General features: G+C 38.7%; 1 protein-coding gene across 5 annotated transcripts in view; it reads right to left on the reverse strand.

Moving 5' to 3' along the window:
* cacna1bb (calcium channel, voltage-dependent, N type, alpha 1B subunit, b) overlaps positions 1–27,378 on the reverse strand; it is a 123,129-nt gene that overhangs the window by 92,462 nt on the left and 3,289 nt on the right. For all 5 annotated transcript variants that reach the window (XM_026339528.1, XM_026339531.1, XM_026339529.1 and 2 more), the window contains exons 3-5: positions 23,927–24,205; positions 22,208–22,313; positions 19,864–20,003 (exon numbers count right to left, since the gene is read on the reverse strand). In XM_026339528.1, coding sequence (XP_026195313.1) covers positions 19,864–20,003; positions 22,208–22,313; positions 23,927–24,205 — 525 coding nt within the window. The remainder of the gene's footprint in view (positions 1–19,863; positions 20,004–22,207; positions 22,314–23,926; positions 24,206–27,378) is intronic.

Consider the following 27,378-nt stretch of genomic DNA (forward strand, 5'->3'; position numbering starts at 1 on the left):
AAAATCACATATTCCACTGGAGAAGGACTAAGGGTGTTTTCACACCTTGGTGTGTTAGCTTTGGTCTGAATCAGTGGATGAGTTGGTAAACTTGGAGCGTTTTTTTTTTTCTTTCTTTTTTCACAATCTAAGTGTACTAAAATGCCTCACGTCAAATCACACAAGAACGTTCTCTTTGCTTATTGGTCAGGTGTGTCTGCCGCAGGAACAATAAAAGTAAACACAGGAAAAAGGTAAAGTGTTGTGGACTACTGTATGTTTGTATGAAAGGAGAGAGATAATTTTACAATGAATTTTAACACAAGTTGGTTATCCCATATGTTATTGTTACATCGTTACATTGCCTGGTGTCTGTGAGGAACTTCACCTCATGTCTTAAGGTTGGACCATGATTAATCAGACAGTATGTTTTTGTTGGATAAACAAAAGAAATAAAAATCTACACACCACCCGAAAGCCCTTAAACCATGCGATTTGTAGGAGGACCACACCAAAGTTCGCTTAATGATGTGGATCGAGACCGCCACTTTACCATGTTCACACCAGAGAAAACGGACTGCACCAAGAGGGAAAACAAACCTGAGTTTGATTTAAACATCTAAAGCCTGTAGGTGTGAAAGCACAAAGCAAGTGTCTTCAGCACCTTGCTTGTGCTTTGAAAAATGTCAAATTATGAAGCCAGTGTTTTCCAGTGGTTTTCAACCTGTTGGCGGAGGTATGTGCTTTCTGTTTCTGTTCTGAGCTTTCACATAATTCATGTTATATAATACAAGTAATGTTTATCTTCTTATTCACATTCTGCCCTTTAGTAGATACTGTAAACTGGATGATGTTTTTGTGCAGAAACTGTGTCTGTAGTGTGCATGTGTCAGCATGTGTAATTTATCATGGTGTGTTGCTTCCTCAGGCTCTGTCAAAGGCTTTCTGTGTTGTGTGTTTATGGTTTGTATTAACATGTACTTATGAGAATGTGCCAATCATGTCCTCTCCCAGCTGCCTGAGGTTCAGTACCAGCTGGCTGTGTGACAACATAACATGCTCCAAAGTCATTTCACAGCTTCCTGTCTGCAAGAGAGAGCTGGTGTATGTTTGGCTCATACCTCCAGGTACACATGATTGCACATGAGACCCTGCATGGCATCTTTGTAATAGTTAGTTGGATATGTAAAATACGTTAGTTTGAATATCAGGATGTGTCCCACGGAGCAAAGTTTGGACGGGGCACAATAGCAAACAAAGTCAATAGAAATTTGCTTAGGGAAGTGCAAACTCATGTAAATCCATGTGATTTGAAAATGTTTCATCTTAAGGGAACCCAAACCTGGACTAAGATATATAATTGTACTCTAATTAATGAAGCAAATTTAGATGTGATTAAGAGCTACATTGACAGACTATGTGTGTCAAAGTAAAAGCGTGCGTGAACCTGGAGGATCAAACTATCATTTATGAAAAATGGACATGGTTTAGAGTCAGTAGGGCAAGTGAGGAGCGAAGAGGCAAGAGACTCACTGGCGACTGATCACACCTCGTCACCATAGAAACAGGCGACATGACAATTGCTCTTCTGGGCTCATGCAAGAGACACAGCAGCACTGAATAGTTAAGAGCGGTGTTTGTATGTGTTTGTATGTGTGTAGATGCTACTGGGGTGTGGGGGTTGGAGGAATAAATCACACATTCCTGTTCTGTGGTTGAATGATGACATCATCATTCATACTCTATAGCTATAGTTAAAAATGGGCAGAAAATAATAATGACATATCTATTGATGAAATTGTGGTAGGACAGCTGACAGACAGGACATACTGGCGCTACTGCAGTGGGTCTCTGGGTCTTGTCTAAGGACACCTTGACAAGTAGCCAGAAGGAACTGCCAATTGAACCGCTAACTCTTTACGTTCCCCAGTGGAACGTAAAGGTGCACGCACACACACACACAGACAAAGAGGACATATAGAATGCAATCACAACCAAAGCAGATTGAGAAAACCATTTTTCCCCCAATCAAGCCGTTTCCCAGAGGATTGCTCACAATCATCCTTCCTTTGTTTCCTGAGAAGTAAATCATGTTTTTATTGTGTATTGATGCCTAAAACCCATTTTAGGAGAAATGTGGAGCTAGGACCAATTGAAGGCAAACTACCCCTGGAACTGGAAAAGCAAAAAAATGAGGGCGATCGTACTGAGGATATTCAGTGCTCATAGGTTTCTCCTGAATAACAATTCAAGATACAACAATTGAAAGAAAAGAGAAGTTTGTGTTACTGAGAAACATTATATTTTACTTAGATTTCAATATTTTTTAATGTCTTGACACCAAATAAGTCTAATGTAAAATACTGTAACCTATACAATATTGTACTGTTGTACTGGAAAATACTATAAACTTGGCTGGCATTCAGTGTCTTTCCTGAGGATACTTCAACATGTGGACAGGAGGTGTAAGAAAAAACATTTTAAAAGCATAGCTTAGTGACACAAGGACACGTTGTTGATTTTGTACTGGTTTTGTCTACGACAAACAAAGTAGATAAAGATAGGAGTTCCATTCTAATTCTTTTTTCCTCTGGATAACAAGGTGATTTAAGTACATAATATGTCCCCAAATGTGGCGTAATTCCTAAACATGCATACTCTCACCTTTTCTCAAATCTAGTCACTGAGGGGTCTTGGTAATCGTGTGTGTTGACAGTGACAGAGCAGAAAAAGATAATCCTCTGATGGAAAAGGTAGACAGAAAGACAGAATGGGAAACCAAGGGCAAAAGTAGTAATTTTGATTTCATTCCCTTTTTTATATTCCCAGTATCTCAAAACACAGTGCTTTAATATGACATCAAAAAGACAGAAAGAAATTAAAGATTTCCCTCCTTCCTATTTAAAATAAGATTTTATAGGGGTAAAGTAACATTTTGGGAAACATGTCTATCTAATCCTGCTTCTCTCTGTGCATTAAATACAGAGATGAAGTCAGGAAATTGTTAATTTTCTCCAAAGTTAAACATCTGTCTACCACCACCATCCTATAAAATATCTATCCTTGTTTGACCAGTACATAAACATACATGTAAAGAATACAGTTAGATAAAGGAGTAACTTCTTGACACTTTAAACCAAACTAGTACAAAAAACATATATAAACACCGGTATATTTACACACCATGCCAAAGGCCACAGTGTAGATAGTGGGATGTGACACAGTGCATTGTGGGGGTTTGAGGACATCTGAGGTGACATTAACATTTAAATGTCATTTGCTGGGATGGGAGGACTTGTGGCCAGCATATGACCTCGGTGTGATCGTCAGTGGAAAAAAACAAGCGAGAAGCAGATGAAAAGAGAAAGAGAAATAAAGGAAATAAGTAGAAACATGATATAAAAATATACAACAGCACTCACTTGTTGTATTACATGACCATTAATACACTCCCTAAGTAGCATAAAAGAGAGTTTCATTATAACTACAGACTGTACAGCAACTAACGATAAAGAAAGAATATTTCCAATATAGACGCCTGTGCTGTGTTAAACATTTGATGGCCAGAGACAATCACTGCCACTCTAGTCAGTGCTTGTGATTTAAGCAGCTGTGTTGTAGGCTCTCTGCTAAAGATCCATGCCTAATCTATTTTTTTACAGAGATCAGGTCCAGTACACTTTTGAAAAAAGTTCAACCAATCAACCAGGTGCTGTTTTTCTCATTCTACCAATCTCTGTAACCTTCTAAGTAGGAGAAGACATGCTTTCTTTCTGCTAACAGGCACTGTAATGTATATAACCTGAATACAATGTAATTTTAATAGCAAAGAGTGTGAAAACAATAGCATTAGTAGAAACTAATGCACTGAACTCCCCAGCAGTCTGTCTGCAGCAACTAAACTGCAGTTACACATTTTTGATGCCCTCTGTACACAACTACTTAACTGTTTCTTTGACTAAATACAGCACAACAAATTCAGAAATAACAACAATAAACACAACTAAAATAAAAAAAATAACTACATAGCCTACTACCCCAATCTCGCCTGACCTAAATCCAATAGAACATTGGGTCATTATGTTTTGGTCCATCCAATGCCACCAGGTTGCACATCAGACTTTCTGGGCACTCTATGATGTTTTGGACCAGGCCTGGGAGGAGATGCCCCTGGGCATCATCCGCCGTCTCATTAGGAGCATGTCTCGACGCTGTCAGGCATGCATACAAACACGTGGGGGCCATACAAAGTGAGTACCATTTTGAGTTGCTGGAATAAAATTTTAGTAAAATGGACTAATCTGCTGCATCATTTTTTTATTAATGCCAAAACGCCAAACCCCCCACATATAAGACAATAACTTCAATGTAGCACAGCAACACGGGTTGATCCCCCACGGAAGCCATACTGACAACATGTGATGTAGGCCAGAGAGGTAATCACGTCAGACCAATGACATCCTCAGCAGCAACATTTCTGCAAAGCTACATGGACATCACATTACAGGATATAATTATATAACCGGACATGCACTGTTTAAACTGTAGTCCAGCATGGTGATAGCAATATACACATTTTTAAGTTGGTTTATAATCTGCATTTCCTGTAACAAATGTAATATGAAAGTCTAGATTATGTTAAGTATATAATCAGGTTGTCTTACAAAAATCTACTGTAGACAGGCCAAGGACCTGTTTTGGCCTGCAGTGAGCAGGGGATCACCTTAGCTCTGTCCAAAATAACACTGTGCTAAATGTTTGGTTTTTTTAAAGGTGATTATGTTTGAAATGTAAAATCTTAATCAATCGCAATCTTATCTTCAAAGAAACTAGTGACTATTCCCTCCAAATAAATCCTGTGTGCAGCAAACTGTTTGTAGTATCTATGATATATGGTGGAGTAGAAGTATAAAGCAGTAAAACTGAATACTCAGGTGAAGTACCAATACCTCAAAACTGTACTTGAATAAAGTAGGTGAATAAAATCAACTACAACATTACTAGTCCATACTTAACATACAGTCCTACACTCACTACAGCACCCCATACTTAAAAATCTATGTACAAAATCTGTATTATAATATTATAATAGATACAGAGCTCATCAGTAAGAGTTCGTCTTTGAGACTGTACTGAATCTGACATCCTTTAAATTATGTTCTGGTCTATATCTGGCAACCAAGTCAGACTGCTCATCATTAGTGACCATTCCCCTCTTCCTATCTGCTGATCACTACCATAAGTGAAAATGATGCAAAGCCCTGTTTGATTTATCCCTTCAGCTTCTCTCATGTACTCTCTCTTTCTCTCTCTCTCTCTCTCTCTCTCCTATATATATATATATATATGTATGTATGTATATATATATATATATCTGTATGTCTCATGCTGCCTTGATCTCTCCCTCACTCAGTCTCGCTCAGGGCTGCCTTCTCTATCTCCCATCTGTCCCCTGACAGCCTTTTTGTAATGTAGCGTGGATACACAGCACTAAATCAGTTGCTGTGGTGACTAAAAGGCCCACTTACAATCTCAAATGCTATCGCGAAACATCTACATTCACACAAATACAGGCAGATATTGTCGTGAAGATGCGGGAAGCGGATGGAAATGGGAGGCACTAGAGAACGATATTGATTAAAAAGGTGCACACATTGTGATCGGCAACATGCTGCGCGAGCTTTAAGGAAAAACATGGCTTGGGAAGAAAATAAAACATAACATTTGCAGTTATTGGCATAATTAAGTAAATGCATTTCCAACATGTAGTGTACCACACATGTATGGTAGTCTGTCTGTCTCCCTCACTGTTTTGGGGTTTTCAAGGTGCCTTTAATAATTTAATACCAAACTTTGTCATGCAGATTTATTTCTTTATTATAATTTTTTATTTTTAATTAAATAATATTTTATAAATTAATTAATTTATTATTGTTTACTTAGAGAAATGTGTCTTTGTTTTTCAGACCCCTTACAGCTACACAGTGGGATATGATGACATTCACAAACTGATGAAGGCTTCCTCTAATTTAGAATACAAAAACCCTCCTATGTACTATGCTTCAGGAAAAAAGACTTGCTGCATGTAGCTACATAGGTACTGTTGATGTTCACCTGGCTGTTTGTGTTGAGAGCCATTCTAGATATTAGAATGGCAAACAAGTGCAGTTACTGATTTTTAGTGTAGTGCTAAACAATGCAACAGTCTGCGTTGCTGCGGTGCTTGCAGTGTAGAAGTATAGTATGACATACAACACATGGGGCTTATAACTGTCAATTTTAAGGTCCCCCAGAAGCCAAAATGTCAAACAGCTCTTTTAATGCTGCCAACTTACAAAGTTATCTTGGCAGCAACTATTTTACCTTTTGTTTCAACCATCATAAAGAAAACAATAAAAACACAACATCCTGTTGTACAAAGTAATCAACGATGAATGTGTGTTTTGTCATATTGTTACACTACACTCTTTTGTTGCATTTGTCTTTTTTATCTCTAGGTGTCAAGGAAGCAAGGAAAAGACGTTTTAAAGATCAAGGTCAGGACAAACAAAATATTTAGCCCTGCAATCAAGGCTAGGGTAGAACAGATCATTGAAATTGGTCATGGCCCCCCAAATAGTGGCCCGTGTACCTGTCTTTGGCCTGTCAGTTGTGACATGTCATGTTTTCACCTTTAGCTAATGTTGTTCTGGTTCTGGTTCTTATAAGTGAGAATGAATGACTTGTTTGCACCTCCTGATGGACAACCGTGAAGCTCATGTTTAAGGATGGTGGGCCACTTCCTTTTCAATTTACACTCCAAAAAAAAAAAAAAAGAAAAAGAAAACACAGCTCACTGGCTTCACTCAGGCCTTTGCATTGTTTTCTTGTAGTTTTCTTTTTTATTCAATGTTCTCTCTTTGGAACAGATGCATTAAAGGTCGGAGATGGTGGAGATTAGGATAGCAGAGGTGTTTGGACGGAGATAATAACAGTTATCTTATAATGTTATTGCTCCTGCTAGCAGGAGAGTGTATTTGAATTTACTATATGAGACTCATTACAACGGTTCACAGCCAAGTTCAGATTGTTGAATGCTTTAAATGTAATATCAAGCCACAACCTCCACAAATTTAATCCTAACTACAGATTCTCAGATAGGACTTCTACAGTACACAAGCTGTGAAATACTCCAAACAAGCTTCTCTAATTGAACATTTCTACTACTTCATACCTTATTGTATTTGTTTACGGGGCTTGTTGGCAGCGCGGCATAGCATGGCAGGAAGCACAGAGAAAGAAAAAACCACAAAAGCACATTCAACTCCATTCATCAGAGCATTTATAAGATCCTCTGATATTTCTTACATTGACTGGAACTGCATATCATGATTAGCAGTAAGCTAATGCACTGCAATTAATCTCCTAAACTTTTGCCACTTATCATTTCAACTCCACTTCTGATAAGACTCTGAGAAGAATCTGTGTTTAAGAATTTAAGGTATCCTTTAGAAGAACATTTAATGCATACAGCCAGCCTTTATGAAGGGCAAGGCATTTTAGTGTTTCAAGCCGTGTAAGGCCTTAAAGTGTGAAGGACAAACAAGGTCCGGAACCTGATCCAACCTTAACATTGCCACTCTGAGACTATCAACAGGCTTGTTCAGTCACCCAAACTGCTGAGTAGACATTTAGCCTGAAGGCCTGCCTGATCATAAGGACCAATAAAGAGAAAGAGATGCTCAGCCAGCAGATTACTCAAGAGTTATTACTAATTCTCTGCTCCTACCTTACCCAATCTCCACATCCCTCCACAGTCAATACCGACTGACTGTAAATTGGCGAATTGTCAGATAGGCAAGCATGCTATCAATAAAGCTTAGCTGCAGCTCCACATGTTTGTGTTTAGTTAAAAAGACACAACCTTTCTTTGTTTGCTCAATTTGCTTAGATAAGAGATTGGATAATTACTGTGTTACAGTACATCGGATTAGCAGCAGGAAAACATTAGCACTCAAGCTGCAATAATGGCTGTGCAAAGCTGAAGACGCCCACTGAATTAATGAGCCTAAGGAAGACATACTTCAGAAGATAATTTACACTGGTAGCATCTGAAACAACATTCTCACTCTCATGCTCATTAATGGTGACAAAGTTCGTATCTTAGATAATAATTATTTTCAGAAATAAATGTGATAAAGCAAAAAAGGAAAAATGTCTAGTACTGGGTGAAAATCTGCCGGTTTGGTGGATTACCCTACTACAAAATGTTACTGTTGCTCAAGAAGCCAAAGGAAGCTCAATTAAATATTCACACACGCAGTCACAAACAGAACTTCACTAAGGAAGTTACACATTTCAGATAACTTTTCAAATCAAACAATGATTTTTAAGGAGAGCTATTAAATGGTGAGCAACAGTTAGGCACTGTGACTGTGAGCAACTTCCACCACAATTATGAGGCTGACTAGCAAATAAGGCTATTATCCTAGTAAATAACTCTCAAGGGCAGTGGATCCAGCATGACTCTGTGGGGTACAATCCAAGTTCATACCATTCACTCCAATAATTCGGGAAACAGTAGGACATAATGCAAATTTGGACACCACACAGTACAGTTGATAGTGTAGAGACCAGCGGGCTACATAAACATACAGGAAATGGAAATAAAAAGTAGACACCATGCATTTTGAGACTCGAATATAATATTACCAGCAAAAAATAAAGAACACAAGGTTATGTACAGTATTCTGTTTATTGTGGTAGTTAATACTTGAGTGCTTTGATCTCAGCCTCTCTTATCGCCCTCATTTTCCCTCCTCTCTGTTATGCCCTACACCTCTCACTGTGTCACTCCGTCAGTTAGTCCAAAGTGAGAGAGTTTACAAGTGGGGCTGGGGAGGGTGAACAAACAGAGCGCCTCTCCACTGAGGCGAGACGGAATGAAGACATGGTGCAGAGGAGGAGGAGGTGGAGGAGAGCGCTTCTGTGGGAACAGCAGCATCTCCCTGGTAGATCTAATGAGACAGAAGGAAAGAAGAAACGGAGGGGGAATGCTGTTTCTCTCACTGCATCAAGCACGCCTTCTGCTCAGCCCAAGTAAGCAGGCAGTGAAGAGGAGATGCTCAGAATTTGCTCCATTATACAGCTGTTTAAGCAGGGGAAGGTGTCCCGTCATGATCTTAAACATCCATTTTGTTGTGCTGCTTGTGCCTTTTCAGGTGAATCTGAAGGGATTAAGGCGAGTAAGGCCAAGTGGCTGAGTAGAGCAATCCAATAGTCATGCTGTTTCCATTTCTTTGCATTCAGATTTGAGATCCTCCAACCACCATCTGACTGCCCATACCATGAACAATGGCATGATATAAACCTGCAATGTTATAATGAACAAAAATAAAACTAAATATGCTATTAGTGGCATATATATTCTATAGTCAGCTATAGACTTAAATTTCAATTTGTAGCTCATTCCTACTTTATTTTATTCTGTACCTGTTACCAATCATTGACCATTGGTTTCAGTCTTATTTAAAATCCTGGGTCCTGGGTCTTCTCCCCCGATCCTGAATGCAGTTGGGGTGGCTCATTGTCCCCAGAATTCTCAGCTTCTTCCTGTCTCTTCATCTTGTTTATTGTTTTCCTGTTTGTCCCCTTCTGTATGTTTTTTCTTTCTCCAGATGTGTGAATGATGTGCTTGGGTTCGATCTCTTGTGTGTTTGTGTAATCCATCCCGTTTCCAGGTCTACATGGTGGAAAGGTTGTGTGCCTCCATTCCATTGGCATCACCTAGATTACAACATCTTACTGAACATATTCTTCATACATGTTTACAACATTGTCATTCTGATTATCCCAAATGAAAATCTAGTGTTTGCCCTGGAAGAGGGCCCCTTTCTCTGTTTCTCTTCCTCAGGTTTTTACCATTTTTATCATGTGATATGTGATTGTGAATAAAGGGTCTAAGAACAGAGGGTGCCACTGTTGTACAGGCTGTAAAGGGCCTTGAGGCAAATCTATGATTTATGAAACTAGGCTTTATAAATTAAACTTGATTTCTTTCCATTATTCTGTTATCCTATTGCAGCGCTCTCATCACTGATCTAAAACATAAAGCTCAACCTAAAAGATAACTCGTGTATTACCAATCTGAAATTTTTTCAGGATTTGAAGGAAATACAGTAGGTGTTGGAGGACATTTATAAATATTGTAATACCGGGGTTCATAGTTCAGGTAGCATTTAGAAGTGGGTAATAAAATTATATCTAGCAGATAAAATAATTTGGAAAGGAAATATAACATTTTTTTTGCAAATCCCATGAACCTAAATACATGAGATCAAGAAATGTTGGAAGTGTAGCCATAAAGAAGTCTTGTTAAGTTATGTTAAAATTGTTGAAATAACAATACTGAAAGTATTAATACCATACAGTATCATGTTTTCTTGCTCTTATATAATATCTCTAACAACAGACATAGTGCCTATGGTGCCATAAGTTTCGTCAGATTCACTAAGAGAAAAACATTGATTCTGTCTGTGATTTAGTTCACAAGCAACAGTACTGGCAAACATGCTGGACAAAGCAAGATGAATGTGGCAACTAATTATATCTGGAAGAACACAGAAATACAAAACTGTCACTACAACATTTTTAAACAGTCCCAGTGGAAAAGAACAGGTCACACAGGATCATTAGTCAGGTTGGAAAACTGCAATTAATATGCACTAACAATGTTGACATTTGCTAACTACATGATTTTATTCACAGTTGTAGATTCCTTGTAAATACAGTTTTCTTCTTGGACCTGAGAATACATGCTTACAAAACAGGCCAGTTTCTTTACTGAATGATGCTGCACTTAGTACACCTTTAAAGTTCAAAAGTAAATTGCTTGTAGGCCTGTGTCAGAGGTGACAATCTCTCGCTTTGGAAAGCCAACAGTCTTCATGATAAATGCTGACATTCTGTTTAGTAATGCTGACAGCAGACATTAGTATTCAAAAGTGTCTATTGTTTACTGTGAGTTCTGTAAAACATGTTAAAAGGCAAGAAATTAGCATAGAAAGAGAAAGGAAAGAAATAATTTGCACTTTCATTATTCCTGTCGCTTCTACAGTCCTGCTCCTGATTCCTTCACCTGCCCATATACAGTTGGAACAGCATTGTCCTTCAGTGACAATCCTGCCAAAAACTCTGCTGCACACTAGGGCAGGTTGTGAAAGCAATTGTGTGTAAAGTACCATAAACAGCTTGGATTGTTGCTGGCCCTTAACTCCAACTCCATTGCTGTTTTATAGTATTGTCTTAGGGAAAAGTAAACAATGTTCATTTTCCTTCAAAGCTAAAAAACAAACCAAACACTTATTGCAAGATATATTAACCTCTTCACAAACTCTTGACAGGTAACCTGAGAGGGTGGGCAGGTTGGTGTACTTAAGGTATAGTAGGCCCAAATGGATGGCCAGGTATGGATTCCACAACAAATGTAATCAGACAGTTTAGCATTTAGATAAACCCCATGAGAAAAAAGTGAATTGGACAGACTAAAGATGGGGACGGGCAAAGCCAGCGCTGAACAGTGCCAAAACAGACAAAGACAGGCAGGACATTGCAGGGGGGAGGGCAGGTTGTGCAACAAGAGAGAAGACAGGACATACATGGCAAGGCAGAGTGCAAAACTTAACAAAATCATAAACGCTGAAAAGAGAGTCATGATATAGAAAAATCTTTATTTTTGGTCACTTGTCTGAAATATGCTACTGTAATCAGACAAATCAATATCTTTATCTGTTTTGAGGGCTAATTTTACCTGCAAAAATATCTACATTCTCACCTGTTCCAATTAATTTTAAAAGAGAGTCTGATATTTTTACAACCTCCAAATGAAACAAGTGACTTGTAACTTGATCATTAGATAATATATTGTTGTTTTTTTAATTTGCTATACATTGCAGAAATTGATGATCATTATGATCCATAAAAAAATGTTGCATCCCTAAATACATACATGTTATTTTTCATTATAGTGTGTTACTGTAGGATAAAAAAATTACTTTATTGCATGACTAACTCTTTTCCCCTACTTACAACATGCCTGTGGACTACCTGTAAAATTACTGATGTCTGTCAGATAGATGCGCAATTAGCTTCCTACAGGAAATGACAAGCCTCACTTTTAGCCATGCTTGAATGGAACCTTGGCAGCCAAACCAACAGAGATACAAAGTCATGTGTACCAGTGTGGGTGTTTTATGTGTCTAGAGTGCTTGTGTGTACTTTACTTACATGTGTGTGAGCATCAATTTAGGCCAACAAATCTGTGATTAATGTTTGCTATAGTGTGCTTGCCAACTTCCCTGTACCAAATGAAGTCAAACTAGTCTCAAAAGGTTTAAATCAAGAGAAGTTCCTACCAGGCATGTGTACCACAACTGGAGAAGATGCAAAATCTGGCCTTCTCTGAAAGAACCTGCCAAATATACAGCATGTCATCATGATAATTGTTGAGCCACTGCAATTAAAGTAATCTAGCTAGCAGTCGTTTCAGTCAGACACAAATAAACATGGTGGAAAAAGGGACTGAAGCAGGCAGGATTTGTTGGATCCACAGTGTTATACTGAGTCACCTAGGCTCACTGTATTTTTGTTGTTAGAAATATTTATGCACCTGCTAGTAGACGTGTCATTAGTCAGTTTGCCAAGTCAGCCGTAGAGCCCATAGATACTAATGCTAATGTATTACAATTACATCAAAACAGAGGTTACAACAAGAGAATAAGCTGAGCACCTTGGCCATGGTCTCTCATAACAGCTTATCAATAACAAAAATGATTGGTTGTTGCACTTCTACTTCAGTTTTGTATTCCTGACTTCATCCCTGTGTAAGCATGAGTGGGAAGCGAAGAAGCTGACTGGGTTCCCACCTGCTGCTCAGAGCTTGTGTGGCCGCTGACAGACAGAGCAGAACTGGTATCAGTCTGCTACGATGTAGACAACATGGCATCAGTATCAGCAGCACTCAGCCAGCCTCACAGAGAACGCAGTGTTCACTCACTGAAGAGATGCTTAACTGGCTAGAAGACATTAGGCAGAACACCCTGTACCAAGAACACAACCAGCACACACACATAAACAAAAAGCAACAAAACCTCACAGCTGCCAGCTTACCACCACCACATCAGTCAGTACAGCAGATATTGAGAAAAGGATCAATAACATCAATGAGAAAAATATTCCATTATTTAACAACCCCCTTGATTTAAAAAAAAATAAAGAGAATGAGGAGAAATTTAATATTTAAAAATGTCTGTAAATTTACTACTGAGAGGATCATTAAACCTTTAAATACTGCCTGTGTAAGTGAGTAAGGATATTTTGTGAGTAGTAGTGGAGGATGAATCTGGGTGAAGAGTAAAACCTTTTGTCTATAGATTTCATCTCAACTAGCAAAGAACATAAACATCACATAAAGTCATTTGAAAACTGAGAGAGACTGAGAGAGCATGCCAATAGTATGAGTATGGGGATGCTTTACAAATGACTTTGATCAAAACACTCCTAAATGCAATATTTTTGGCAATATATTCACCAAACATCAGCAGCTTTTGTTATTAGTTGACCGACAAATTGACTGTGACCATATGCACATGAGTAAACAAGGCCAACTTTAACACTTCAACAAGGCCACAATTGTCAGACCTCCATGATCAGACAGCAACATTTTGGCAGATGTTCAAAGGCAACATTTATTCATGGTGCAGGGTTCAGGCATATTCTAAAGTGACCCAACGTCTGTAGTCTTTGCAACTATACTTTGAAGCCTCCTCTTGTGTTAGCCCCGTTGCCTAAGAGGAACATGAAAGGAAATCACAACTTTGAAGTCGGCACACAGACTCTCACCCTGACTCTCAACCCAACCACCTATGGCAGGGACCTGTGAATCAAACATACAGATAAATAAATAAAATCAACTGTCCTGGCTTAGTTTCCCAGGTGATGACAGTGGGATTATTGTTCTCAGTGACTTCATTAGGGAGTCTCAGATTGTGGTTGCCATAGTGTTTGTACAGGCAGTAAAAGGCCATTTGAGGCAGTGGTCAATAGCAATGAATGGCTATAAAAGGCCAGGAGGCAGAAGGGGTTAACAGAACCCTTTTGATGAAACCATATGATCAGTAAGACATTACTTATATATATGAAAAACAAAACATATAGAGGTATACATAGTGCAAATATTAAAATACAATATAGCTATAAAGTAATATAATGTAAAAACACTGAGCTCAAAGTTAAATACAGTATGTTTCCAAATATACAGCTCTGTGTTTAACCTCTTCTACATCAAAGCGCAAAGCGCTTTACACTGTGTCTTATTCACCCATTCACACACATACACACCGATGGCAGAGCTGCTATGCAGCTGACCTGACTCACCGGGGGCAACTTGGGGTTCAGTTTCTTGCCCAAGGACACTTTGGCATGTGACTGGCTTTGGCAGCCAGGAATCGAACCACCAATCCTATGATTGGGAGACAACTGCTCTACCTATTGAGCCACAGCCACCATATCCTATGTGAATGATGGAGAATCTTTTCCCATACAGTAAGAGCTGCATTAAAATACTTAAATGTCCTTGACACAGCAAGAAAGTAGAACTTCAAAAATATGGAATCGAGTTGACAAAGTCTTAAACAATAACAAAGACGTGTTAATATTGAACGAGTTGTGAATGCAGTACTCACACATTGACACTTTTCATCTATGTGTCAATGCATACACATCTAAGTGTTAATACATAAACACACAGACACTTGCATATGCTACATTGTCTTTTCTGTCTGTTGTTGTTTTAATTCTGAACCAGCTCTATTCATTTGTCTGTTTTATAGTATTTGCATACTATACACTAATCTACAGCATTTTTTTAATTTAAATAACAGTGTTAATCAGCACTGTTCCTTTTAAATAAAACAGAATTTGCATAGACAAATAGTTATAGTGTGGCAAGATGCTCTATTTAACCAGAGGCTTTAAGAATGTTTTAACACTTTCACACAAGAAAATACTGGTGACAGTGAGACTCTTGGATCTTCAATGTAAATGTACAAAGCTCTTTCTCATAAGAAACAAAAATTTGATTTGTGACCAATACTAAAAACTAATAGTAGACCAACTGCACAGTTATTTTTATTTTCCTAAAATGGTTGGGTAAAACCATATTTCCTTGATCTCCTGTGTCCCCAAGCAACAAGGTTAATAGTTTGCCAGTGACCATAAAACATAAACAAAGTGTTTCATTCAGCTGCAAGTGTACCTGGATACACAAACATTCTCATAATCTAGCATCACCAAGTCATGATAAGCAGTATCTCACTGAACATGTTACCCCTACCCATCCCATCTATCCATCCATGCATTTTCTGCCTCTTTTCCAAAATCACATAGAAAACCTCCCGAACAGCATTTCCCACTTACTCTGAGAGAACCCAGAATCATTCCCAAGCAAGTTTAGATACAGTGGCAACAAAACAAATGTGAACCCTAAAAAAAGCTTATTGGAGTCAGATGTTAGCATAGGTTATCTTATTATCTAATTTGACTGACAAAAACCACTATAACTTTTTGGGTTTGCTCCATGCAAGAAGAATACGCTTATGTGAGCCATACCTCGCCAAAAGGAGCTTTCAGAGGATTTATGATCAATAATTGCTGGAAAGGGTTACAGAGTGATGTCAAAGACTTAAGAAACTCACCAGTCTACATTTAGGCAAACAATCTGCAAATGGAGACACTTTTAGAAGTGGGCGGCCAGGCAAAATGATGCTAAGAGCACAACAAACACCCATCAGTGAGGTAAAGAAAAAAGCCCAAGTCACAGCCAAAGATTTAATGGCATTTTTGGAACTGGCTAACATCTGTGTTCTTGAGTCTACAGTACATAAAACATTAAACAGGCAGAGTGTCTATTGCAGGACAGCACGAAGGAAGCCGCTGCTTAATAAAAAAAACACTGTTGCACGCCTGAAGTTTGCCAAACCAGCACTTAAATCCATGGGTTCACATACTTTTTCCACTATCATTACAAGGTTTTTATTGTTCTCAACAAAGACATGAAAGATCGGAATTGAAAGATCAGAGTGTTATTATTTTAGGTACATTATATTTGTTAATATTCTTGACTTAGATGAAGATCTGATCACATTTCATGACAAATTAATGCAGAAAACCATGAAATTCCAAAAGAGTCACATACTTTACACTACTTTACAAGGGGAACATATCTGAAAGCACTGTACTAGCAAAAAAATACTATCATGCTCTGGGTGTGATTGGCTGTGTCAGGTTCCTCGCCAGGCCTTGGTGTTCCTGTGGTGGCAGTGTTCTATTGATTAGGCCTTTAGCAACCTGGACAGATTTATTCTCTTATTAGAGGCTCCTAATGCCTGATCAGGACAGATTAAAGGTCTGCTACTGCCTCGAGCTACACTATCATTTAGACCCTTTCATTAAGAGTGGAAGACAGCACTGACATGATTAGCCTAAGGACTGAGCAGTAGAATTGTACAGCAGGCAGAGAAATAATACTAGGCAAAGTGGAAAAAGTGTATGACACATTAATGTATAGTACAGTATAACATAATTAAAAGAGCAGAAGTGAATATGTTTTAATTTCAAACAAAGCAAGATCATTTATTTCTCTTCTGAGTCACAACTACATCTCTTCGTGTATGCTAGATTAGATTTCTAACCAGTACGATCAATAAAAAACATTACCTGTCCCTTTTGATTGATTAAAAGAATTTTTAAATGCATTCTTTATCCATCATTCATGCACTGATCAATAACATGCAGCTGTGGTAGAGTAACATTTATCTGTAGATTTCTCTTGCTTCTAGCCTCTTGCTACTCATAAATATTTTCACTGTTATTATATTGCCATATATACCATACTTAACTGTAATTAGGATCACTAATTCTTGCCTTTAGGCTGCCCCTTCTCTGTACACATGGCAAAGCATAAACAAAACAGGTTGTAATGCTCATGTGGGCAGTTTAATCCTCTTAACTTCGCTTAGGGAGGCTAAACATCAAAGGAAACAGTTAAATGTATTTTCCACCTTTTATCATTTGACATCAGAACTGATTCTCCCAGGATCAGGTTTTGCTCATACTGCTTTCCACAGAGCCAAAACACATCCAGAGGAGATCCAACTGGTACTGGATAGATGTGGCCTCTGTCGGGACACCTTTACACCCCGATGCTGCAGCAGCACATCGAGCGCAAAGCAAAGGGAGCATTACACAAACACACATACAGAAACCCCCGATCAGGCTGGGGCACATTATCTACCACGGTTGCTTGGCAACCAAACGACACACACACACACACACGCGCACGCACACATACACAATATAATGGTTCATTTGTATCCAGCTGTGTCAGCAATGGATAGCCATCAACTATTTTGCTAGCTCTGAGTAAAATGTAAAAACAACCCTGAAACAAAAAGCTGATCTTAGATGCAGGATACAGTGTAGACAATCAAATATAATAAAATATTATACAACAGAAGAAGAAGTGTTTAATTTAAATTCTACTTTTCTGTCCGAAAAACCCGATTCCTAAGTAATAAAGGGAATCTTCCACAGCAGTAGAAAAGTAACCAGTGGTGTAATGGGCAGAGGTTGATCCACGATCCATTTGGATCACCATCCACAGTTCAGCTCACATGTGAACTGAAAAATAATTGAAAATTGTAACCATCATAATGTGACATACACAGGTTTTACTGCCACAGCTGCTTTTTAAAGTAGACCTATAAATTCTGTATATCTTCTCACAGAATTAACAGTGAAAGATGCAAAGTAGTCGTGGTCATGTTAAAGGGGCATGTTAAAACCAGTTGACGGTAAAAGTCATGAAGAGTGGGGGAGTGAAAGAAGTTCAGTAGCCGTCCATCATTTTATATACGATAATTGGTCGAGAGACTGATCAGTGCATTGTTGCGAGGGACTCATCTGGATTTTGTTTTATTAGGTGTGCGTGATATTAGCAAATCCAAATATACGGTTACAGTGTTTGTGCTGCAGCTTCTTCTCTCTTCTCTGTCTCTGTGTCACTGTGACTGAGGGCTGAGCTCTGCTCCTCCACACAGAGCGGACAGCAGGCAGTAGCACAGAGGGAGGTCAGGTGAGCAAAGACTTTACTTCTTAATGCCTGATTTGTTACTGTACACTCAACAAAAGTGAGTAAATAAGTTGTTAAACAGGCATAATCTGTCCAAATAAAGATAGTGCCGCCATCTTATGAACATGATAAAATAAAAACGGAGTGTATGTAGAACTGTATGGTAACTGTTCTTTCTAATTTGCTACAAAAACTGTGCAGGTTCTGGTGGACTGTGTCTGACAGCAGCCCCCTCAACAGCAGATCTTCTGTAATGTAGACTACCTGCTCAGCTGTGAATCACATCAGCAATAATAAGGAAGATCAATAAGCAATAATAACTGATTTCTATGTACTATATTCTTTTATAATTGACCTAAATCTTAATGTCAGGACTATTTATTTATTTATTTTATGATTTATTAGACTGTATTATTTTCAGTTATGTGTACCTTATAAACAGACAACAGTGTACAACAGAGTGTACTTTGGATTTTAAAAAACTGTATGGTAGTTTTATTGGATATTCTTGCTTACAAATAAAATATTTTAAAACCCTACTGCATTGTGAAAAATTATCAAATATTATCGGGAATTAGCCAATTTAAAAAAATGATCCGATCTGTGATTTAAACTCTGTGATACGATTCAAACTTTGACTTTTGTTATCTGTTACACCCCTAAAAGTAACTACCATTAAAATGGTATTTGAGGTAAGTATAAAATGAAGGAAAAACTTTTTGAAATGACATCTTACATCCCTCAAAATCGAAACCAACACCACCCTATACAGTCTGCACCCTTTGAGGGCCGTATTTAAAGACCAGTGGCGCAACAGCATCACAACAAGTTCCATTCTCCTTCCTCTTCCAACTTTACACTGTCTGCCCATACTGGTTGCCATCAAGAGTTAAAAGAAGATGGAAGCAGCAAGCCACTTCCAACACAAATTTCCCATGACCTCTTTCTGATAATAGGTACCCCAGGCTTACACGTCTCTAAACCCCCAGAATCAGACAATTTCCCTCTCCGGCAGCTACTTTAGTCTGGCCCCCCTCAAGGATCTGCTTAGAGGGGAAAACGTACAACTTTCAACTACAAAACAATCTTTCACAGACCTCTGTGATCCACTTAGCTTATAACATGTACTGCTGACATGTAGTGTAGTTATTTCTGAAAGAAATATCAAATATTAAAAATGCTTTTATTGTACTGGTGCTGGAGCTCAGGAGGAAATGTTTTGGAGTGGGAGAGAGGCAGTATGATGTAGTTATTAAACAAAACCTTCATAATTTCCTTACCCATTTTAACTGTAAATTATATTATCATTATTGTGTCAAACACTGCATGGCCAAAAGCATGTACAAACATGACCCCTACAGTAAATCACCCTGTCTACAGTGGCTTGGTCATGTTTAAACAGAACGTTCTCTCACTCATGCTACTGCCACCAAGATGAAAGGCACAAATATGTTGACATGGTGTCCATTGGGTGTCATTTAGCAACCATGTTAAAATGAAGGAAGGAAACTGGAAAGCTAACGCAACAAACTTTGTGACACAAAGCTCTGTTACTTGTTGAAAACCATTGGATATATGCTTTTAGGCAAATGCTTTAACTGCAAGAAGGTGATTCCACCACACTCTTTTAGAGTACACTCACAGATACACACAAAAGAAACCACTCTCTCACTTATGACTTCCATCTCCAGCTGACACCCAGCGGGCGGGGGACTTACCCTGTGAGGACGACCACAAAGTCCATTACATTCCAGCCATTGCGGAGGTAGGAGCCTTTGTGAAATGCAAAGCCTAGGGCAATGATCTTAATGGCAGCCTCGAAACAGAATATTCCAATGAAGTAGGGCTCTGTGTCGTCCTACAGAAATACAGAGAATCAGAAAGAGGATGAGAATGATGGAGCATCTTTTTGTTGAGGTAAGAGAGTGGTTAATGAAGCGGTCAGTGAAAGACAGAGTGCTAAGTAACAGACAAGTAAAAGAAAGAAAGAAAGAAAGAATGATGGTTCCTTTCACTTTTTGCAGTAGCATCAATAGAAATGCAGAAAGTGAAGCCCTCTTTTTAAACAGATATTCACACACAGCATGATCTTAAGGTTATGGTAAATCAATGAAATCTTACACAGGGTAATATAATTCATTAAAAAAACTTCAACTGAAAGCATTTCCAAAACAAAAACATTCCACAAGTACTGCATCACCCTGAACAAGACTGTCAACTTTCCTAACAATAATCAGACAGCTCTACTGATAGTTTTCAGGGTTGGGATAAATTAAAGACCAAATGCCACACCAAAAAGGTTGATGTATGACTAGAACTCTGCAAAAGGGCATTTTTACAGAGTAGTGCACCTCTCTGGCTGACCCCTGGAACGACTAAGCAAACAAAAAACTATTTTAAAACAAGTAATACACGGTGGCCAGAGAATATGGCCACTTTGACTAACATGGGGGATTTGGGGAAACCACAAAAGGACTTTGCTTATTAGGCATAAATGGATGTGACTTGGAGCAGTAATAACAAAACATTGGGCATTTTACATCAATCAATGGGCATAGCAAGGAAGCCTTAATTGGATACGCTTTCAGCTGGGGCAACCAAAGAGGTACTTGGGCCGAGAAGTAGTTCAGTGGCAGTCATTTGTCAAGAGGAAGACCAGGTTGTCCATTAACCACTGTTAGCACCTCTGGTCTATATGCCATGTGTCCCTGAATGACACTTAACCTCAAATTGCTCATGGTGTGTGCATGTTTACATGTAAATTGCTTTGGATAAAATGATCTGTCAAATGAATAAATTGAAATGTACTTCAGATTCATATGTCTCGGAAGGATTTTGGGGACAAAAATAAAACATGCAACTGGTAAACACTTGGGTATTTGGATTCATAGAGGCAAAATGAGCGCAACTGGACCAAGTAGAATGGCATACACACAGAACAAAGGATATGGAGAGCCAACGTTTGGACGGACCAGGAGATATTCTTAATAGAAAAAACCAGAAGCACAGGCATTAAATGTGATATATGGTATATTGGTATGTTAAAAAATCTAAATGTTAAAAACACTCAGACAAAACAACTGAATGTGTTATGTAAGGACAGGGCATTGAAGCTGCCTCAATAAATATCTTTATCATCTTTTATACATATATCTAAAACTCTCCTGAATTACACCTGTACTCCTGTAGAAGACAACTGGGGAAAGGATCATAGTGCCAAAGGTCTGAAATGGACCAGAAATACCATTACTTAACAGATTCTATCATTGCCTCTACTTACTGCATGCTTCCTCCTACTCTGTTAACAGAGCTTCATAAATAATCCCTTGCTCTAATTAAAAGGCTTCTTGTTGTCTTACATTTGCAAGGTGGAGGATGTAATACAAGAGAAAGCCTGTTTTCTCCTTTATGCAATCACTAGTCACTTCTTAGGCGCTAAATCTTTGTTCCTAGCTGTAACATATTCTCTGTTAAATTTGCATCACAGTGGCTAAGCTAATTCAAAACAGGAGCAGGTGGTACAATATGAGGAATTCATTGACTTTTCACATCAAGCTGTTTGCTCTTTGTAACGCTCTCTGGCTCTCTATTTTAAGACCAACTCCCCAAAGCGATAACACCCTTAAAATCATGAACAGCAAAGTCCTGAACCATGAAGCTACATGCTATTGAGCATTTTTCTAGCACACAGTGCACAATATGCCACTTGAACTCCCCTCTTTGGTTCCACTCTAAGACCACTTAGCTATGTGACGTGATTGTGAGAGTTCAAATCCTGGTTTTAGGTTTTAGTTCATGTTTGAGCAACTAGTGTTACTGAAACCTGGAGCAGGGCATCGGAGCGTGCGCACTCAGACTGTAAGTTAGGAGCTAACAAAAATACAGATGACAATACAGGGAGTCAAATAGCACACAGTAAGCGAAAGGTGCAGTGTCCCTTGTGAGTTTGTGGTTTGTAAGGCTGTCATATCTGTCTTTCAGTACTTTCCACAGGTTTGACTGTCTGTTCATTGTTGAGAATATCTGTGTGTAAAAGAAGTTACCTCAAAGAAATACACTTACCAGGCGTTCTGACATGGGTGTCTTGTCACTGGCAGGTAGATGCTGCTCCAAGGCTAAGACGATGCAGTTGGCAATAATTGTAGCCAGGATCATGTACTCGAATGGAGTGTGAGGGTTAAGGATCACTTGGAAGAGATGATGAAAAAGTACAATAAACAATGCATAAACAATGAATTAAGGATGACCAATGATGGCAGGCAGAAAAATAATTAAGTTGAACAGCTTATAACCCAGCATGTTGCTGCATAATGCATGCCATTAAACTTAAATTTGGACACATTCTTTTCAACTAAGGCATAAACTTTTAACAATGCCATGATAATGAAAGCTTTCTAGAAAAGAAAGTGTTCTATACATAGAGTCATGATCTTTCCAAATGGTTGCCCATCCCCAACCATTTTCAGTGCTTGCCCCATTCTGCAATCCATTTTCAGTGGATCATTGCCTGTGGGTCAGTGTCTATTGAGGGCCTATGAATCACAAGGGAATAGTCATCTTATGACCATTAAAGTCATGATGTAGTATTATAACCATGAGACACCCAAATACCCTGATTATGCAACCAAAATATTTCATTGCAAAAATACTCATTAAACATCTTTAATTATAACTTAATTATGACACTTGTTTTCGATTGCAGCTGCCTTACACTTTGATTGCATTATTGGGTATATATCATTAATGTACTTTTAAAGCTATGTAACCAAAATATAAATTTTACATGACCTATAAAAAGCATAGTTTAAACTTAGTGAATATCCATTTCTGAGGTAATTTCTCTTTTTTTAAATTATGTATTATGTAATGGACTATTTGGGGGAGTTAAATATTTTGACACATTTAGCATCTTAGAATTAGTAAAACTGAAACAGAACTCAAATGAATGACAATTGCTTCCTTATTTTTGGGGGGAAATTACTAGGATGACCATACTCATGGACATTTGCAGCATTTAAAGAGTGGCATGAGCGTTAAGCGTGGGCGACTTCAGCACCATGGAGAGGGCTTCCTACTAAGACAACGAGGCGGTGTTGCAACCTTGGACCAGCGGTCTCTATTTACCAAAATAAACTGCGCTTTTGTTTAATAATTACATTACTCCGCTGGAGAATGTGGTGAGTGGAGCACGGCCAGTGAAAACAGAACAGCACGGACCTATCCTTTTACACACACAGCTTTTTATTGACTTCTAGTTGCATTAATCAATAGCGTTGTTATTAACTACAACGCCGGGGTTGCTGTCCATGCCCGACCGACAGTTTACAGTTGACATTTAGACAAAAGAACTTATCAGTCGATGTGGTTGCCCAGGGGCTTTAAACTGAACTGGCAATAGAAAAGGCAACACAATAGTACGATGGTAATTCTTTTCACTGCCAGCACCTATTGAGGAAACATCTTTGTGTCATGTTGAACTGAGATAAGAAGCAGAGCGACAGGTGCAGACAGCGTTGCGCGGAGAGGAATAAAGAAAGACTCGGTGTAGCTACTACACAGGGGAATAAATTGGACATAAAACAACACGATGGGGTTTCCACAAGCTGAACTGAAAAAGCAGAATATAATCCACATTAGCACACAAACTTAACAGCTGTACATATAGGCCTGTGGGCGGCGGTGTGTCCTGCGTTTCAACAACAGTGTGGTTGCCAAGGAAGGAGACAGGTTAAAGGCTCTAGATGCACCTGCTCTGTGCGTGGTGCTACTCGGAAAGGATATGGCCACTCTGTTATTCGCTTTGCATACTTCCGGATGAGATTGTCCTCGCGGAAGATGAAGAGGGAGCGGTTGACAGTGAAGCAGTTTTGTTTGACAGGGTTCGGGTTGTAAATGGCCATTGTCCGGGCTCTCTGGGCCATGGACTGCTTGTACATCCTTTGGCCACCCGGAGCGCCACCACCCCGGGCTCCCCCTCTCCCCGAGCCCGGTGCACCTCTTCCTCCGCTGCCTGTGCTTCCTCCATAGCGAGTGGGTAGATCTTCTGCAAAGCGAGCCATTCTGGAAACGCACAGATCCAAAGGGGAAAATCCAAACTGGTGTCAGTGGAATTGGGGGGGAAACACATCACAACATACACACTACATCCAAAGCACAGCTTAGCGCAGAGTGCAGAGAAAGCGTGCGTTTGAAAAACCAAAAATAGGTTGGCTTCATTGAAAACAAGGTTCTATTGATCCTTTCCTTTCATGTCTCTCCAATGACATTCAGAGCTTTAAAGTTTCAAATAAGAGAGCTCCTCAGCTCTTCAGTAAAAATATTCACTCCACTCAAGCGGTATCATCCATATCGGCCGGACTCGGAGTGGAGAAAAATCAGGCGTAAAGAAAATCCGATCACCCTGTACCTGTCCAGAACCCTGACAGCATCGTGTCAGCATCCAAACACCAGTTGAAACGTCCAGGGTGTCAGTCAAAAATTAGCAGGGCGCCAAAAACACTAAAATAACTCTGTTCCCTCATTTTCAGCTGAAGGCAACGGCAAAACAAGCTAATCCAACGCGAGCAGTTATGCTGTGATTTCGCTTTGATCGCTCGCTGTATGGGGGCTGAAGGCTATATAGCAGGTCCTCAGTGGAATAAGGAAGAGCGCATGTGACCAAAATGGGCCTATCCATGACTGGAGCGCACAGACGCGCTCCCCGTCTGTTGGCTGGTTATTAGAGACTGTAAAACGAATGAAGTTGAGGAAAGCCCTGCGGGGCAAGTCAACAGCGTTAATCAGTCTGTCTTTCGGCAATAACAAGGGAAGATGTTTTTGTTCACAGCAGGCTATAAAGGCTGATGTACACCTCCAACATTGCAGTGCAACAACATCAATAGTGACCGCATTCACTTTGTAAACATGTCGGTACACTCCCCTCCAAAAGTAGTGGAAAAGCGAGACCAGTTCCTTTATTTGCTGCAGACTCAAAACATTGGGTTTGACATTAAAGGACAAATATGAGACAAAAGATCAATCTTTCATTCTGTTGTTTAAATTAGGAGACAAAATGTTTCCATATAATTCTGAATTCATTTAGCTGCTTCCATCATGTGTTACATCAACAATGGAGATCATTGATCCATGTAGACCGAGCTATAACATTACCCCCACAGTGTTTCACAGATGAGCTGTATGTTTGGGGTCATGAGCAGATCCTGTCTTTCTCCAAACTTTAGCCTTTCCATCACTTTGGAAATGTTAATTGTAGTTTTATCAGTCTCTAAAACATTGTCCCAGACCTTTTTGAGGTTTATTTCTGTACTTTTTGCAAATTCCAGCCTGGACTTCCTATTCTTTTTGCTAACGAGTGGTTGACATCTTCTGGTGTAGCCTCTGTACTTGTACTTCCTGTACTCCTGCCCTCTGGAGGTTGTTGCTCATGTCACTAACAGTTGTTTTAGGGTTTTTATCGACCGCTTTCACAATGTTTTCACAACTGCTGTTGTCTTCCTTAATCTACCAGTTGAATGCCTGTTACTTAGTACACCAGTGGTTTCTTTCTTCTTTAGGACATTCTAAATGGTTGGCTACGACCAATGTTTGTGCAGCCTCAAAACTGCTCATTTTTTGCTCATTTTTTACCCATACACAGCTCTCTGCTTTTCATGTTGGGTACACCTCTTAACTATTAATGCAGTCTAAACAGGCAAAACACAGATCTGATACTGAGCGTAGACATTCAGTGCTATTTATTGTTTGAATAATCAATGTAAGGGGACACACCTGTTTGACGCATGTTCCAATACTTTTGCTCACATGAAAAATGGGTGGGCTTAAACAAAAGGTGCTATCTTTTAAGTTCTGTATTAGATCCAGATGTAAACACCTGGAAATAAAAGCTGAAATCTTGATCTTTTATCTCATACTTATCTTTTAATGTCAAACAAAATGTTTTCAGTCTACAGCAAAAATAAAGGAACTGACCTCGCTTTTCCACTAGTTGTGGGGAGGGGTGTACCTGCCTGTAGCCTTTCACACCATTCAACTAGTAATCATGTTTTTCTAAAGTGAGATTACTTATTCTACACATCCCATTTTCAACTGAAATTTTAAATAACTTAAGTGGTAAACCTTACCTCTGCCACCAAGTGAACTTGCAAATTTGATAAATAAGGCAAAATACGGAAGTGACTATAGAGCATTATGAAAACAAATAGGTAAATGTTAAGAGTTTCATGTTATTGTTGTTGATATGATATAAAGAACTTTAAATAAAAATGTCTAAATCAATATTTTAAAGGGGTAGTTCTACACATCATTGTAAAGAATCTACTGTATTTAACCCTGTTTTCCAGCTGTGGTCTTTGAGAACCCCAAACAACGGCAGGGCATCATAGTGAACCACAGAAATATCCAAAATCATGTTTCATAAAATCAGGAAACATTAATTATCATTGTGATGAAACACATTTACTTGACTTTTAAGCTTGCACAAGCTCAGACAGTACACTGAGGTTATTACTGACTTTTTTATTAGTGAGTTCTTTCTAGAGAATATGTACAAAATGCTGTGTATGTGAAAAATTCCTAATGAGCACAGAAACTCCTATGGCCTGTGTAATTTACTATTTTAATGATGGCAAGGCAGAAAACTATATTTTAAACAAATATACAGATGTTAGGACCTTTGCTGCTGAATCACATACATTTTTGCAAGATGTATTGTCAGCAAAGTGCACAGAATCTGACTGCTCTAAAGAGGAGCTTTTCACAGCTAAGTTTAAGCACTTGATATTTGAATTATTAGTAAAGTGTGTTTCACCATTTCTATGTATAAATAAGCATTCTGGACTTACATATATGTATGTTATACATCTATTCGGTCCAATGACTAGCTATAAATAACTAATTCTCTCTATGACATTCTTATTGAAAATGTTCTGTGACACAATATCACTATGCAATGTGGAGAGTTTAAAATGAGGAGGAAGATGGTGAGGACTGTTGATATAGCCAGTAATATAGCCCAAGGATGAAAGGGAAGGCTCTGCATACTGTAAAGGAACCTTTATATCCCCTGTTTTTCCAGTCAGCCAATATTGTATTTCTTCTTACCCAAAGTACTGATGCTCTCAGTGTTGTCACTATACAATGTATATTTTTAATAATATATATTGTTTTATTATATTTAAATGTTATATGCCATTGTTATTTCTCATAGGAAGAAAATAAACAAACCATTTTTATGG

This window comes from Anabas testudineus, chromosome 22, assembly GCF_900324465.2.
Source record: "Anabas testudineus chromosome 22, fAnaTes1.2, whole genome shotgun sequence".
NCBI classification, from domain to species: Eukaryota; Metazoa; Chordata; class Actinopteri; order Anabantiformes; family Anabantidae; genus Anabas; species Anabas testudineus.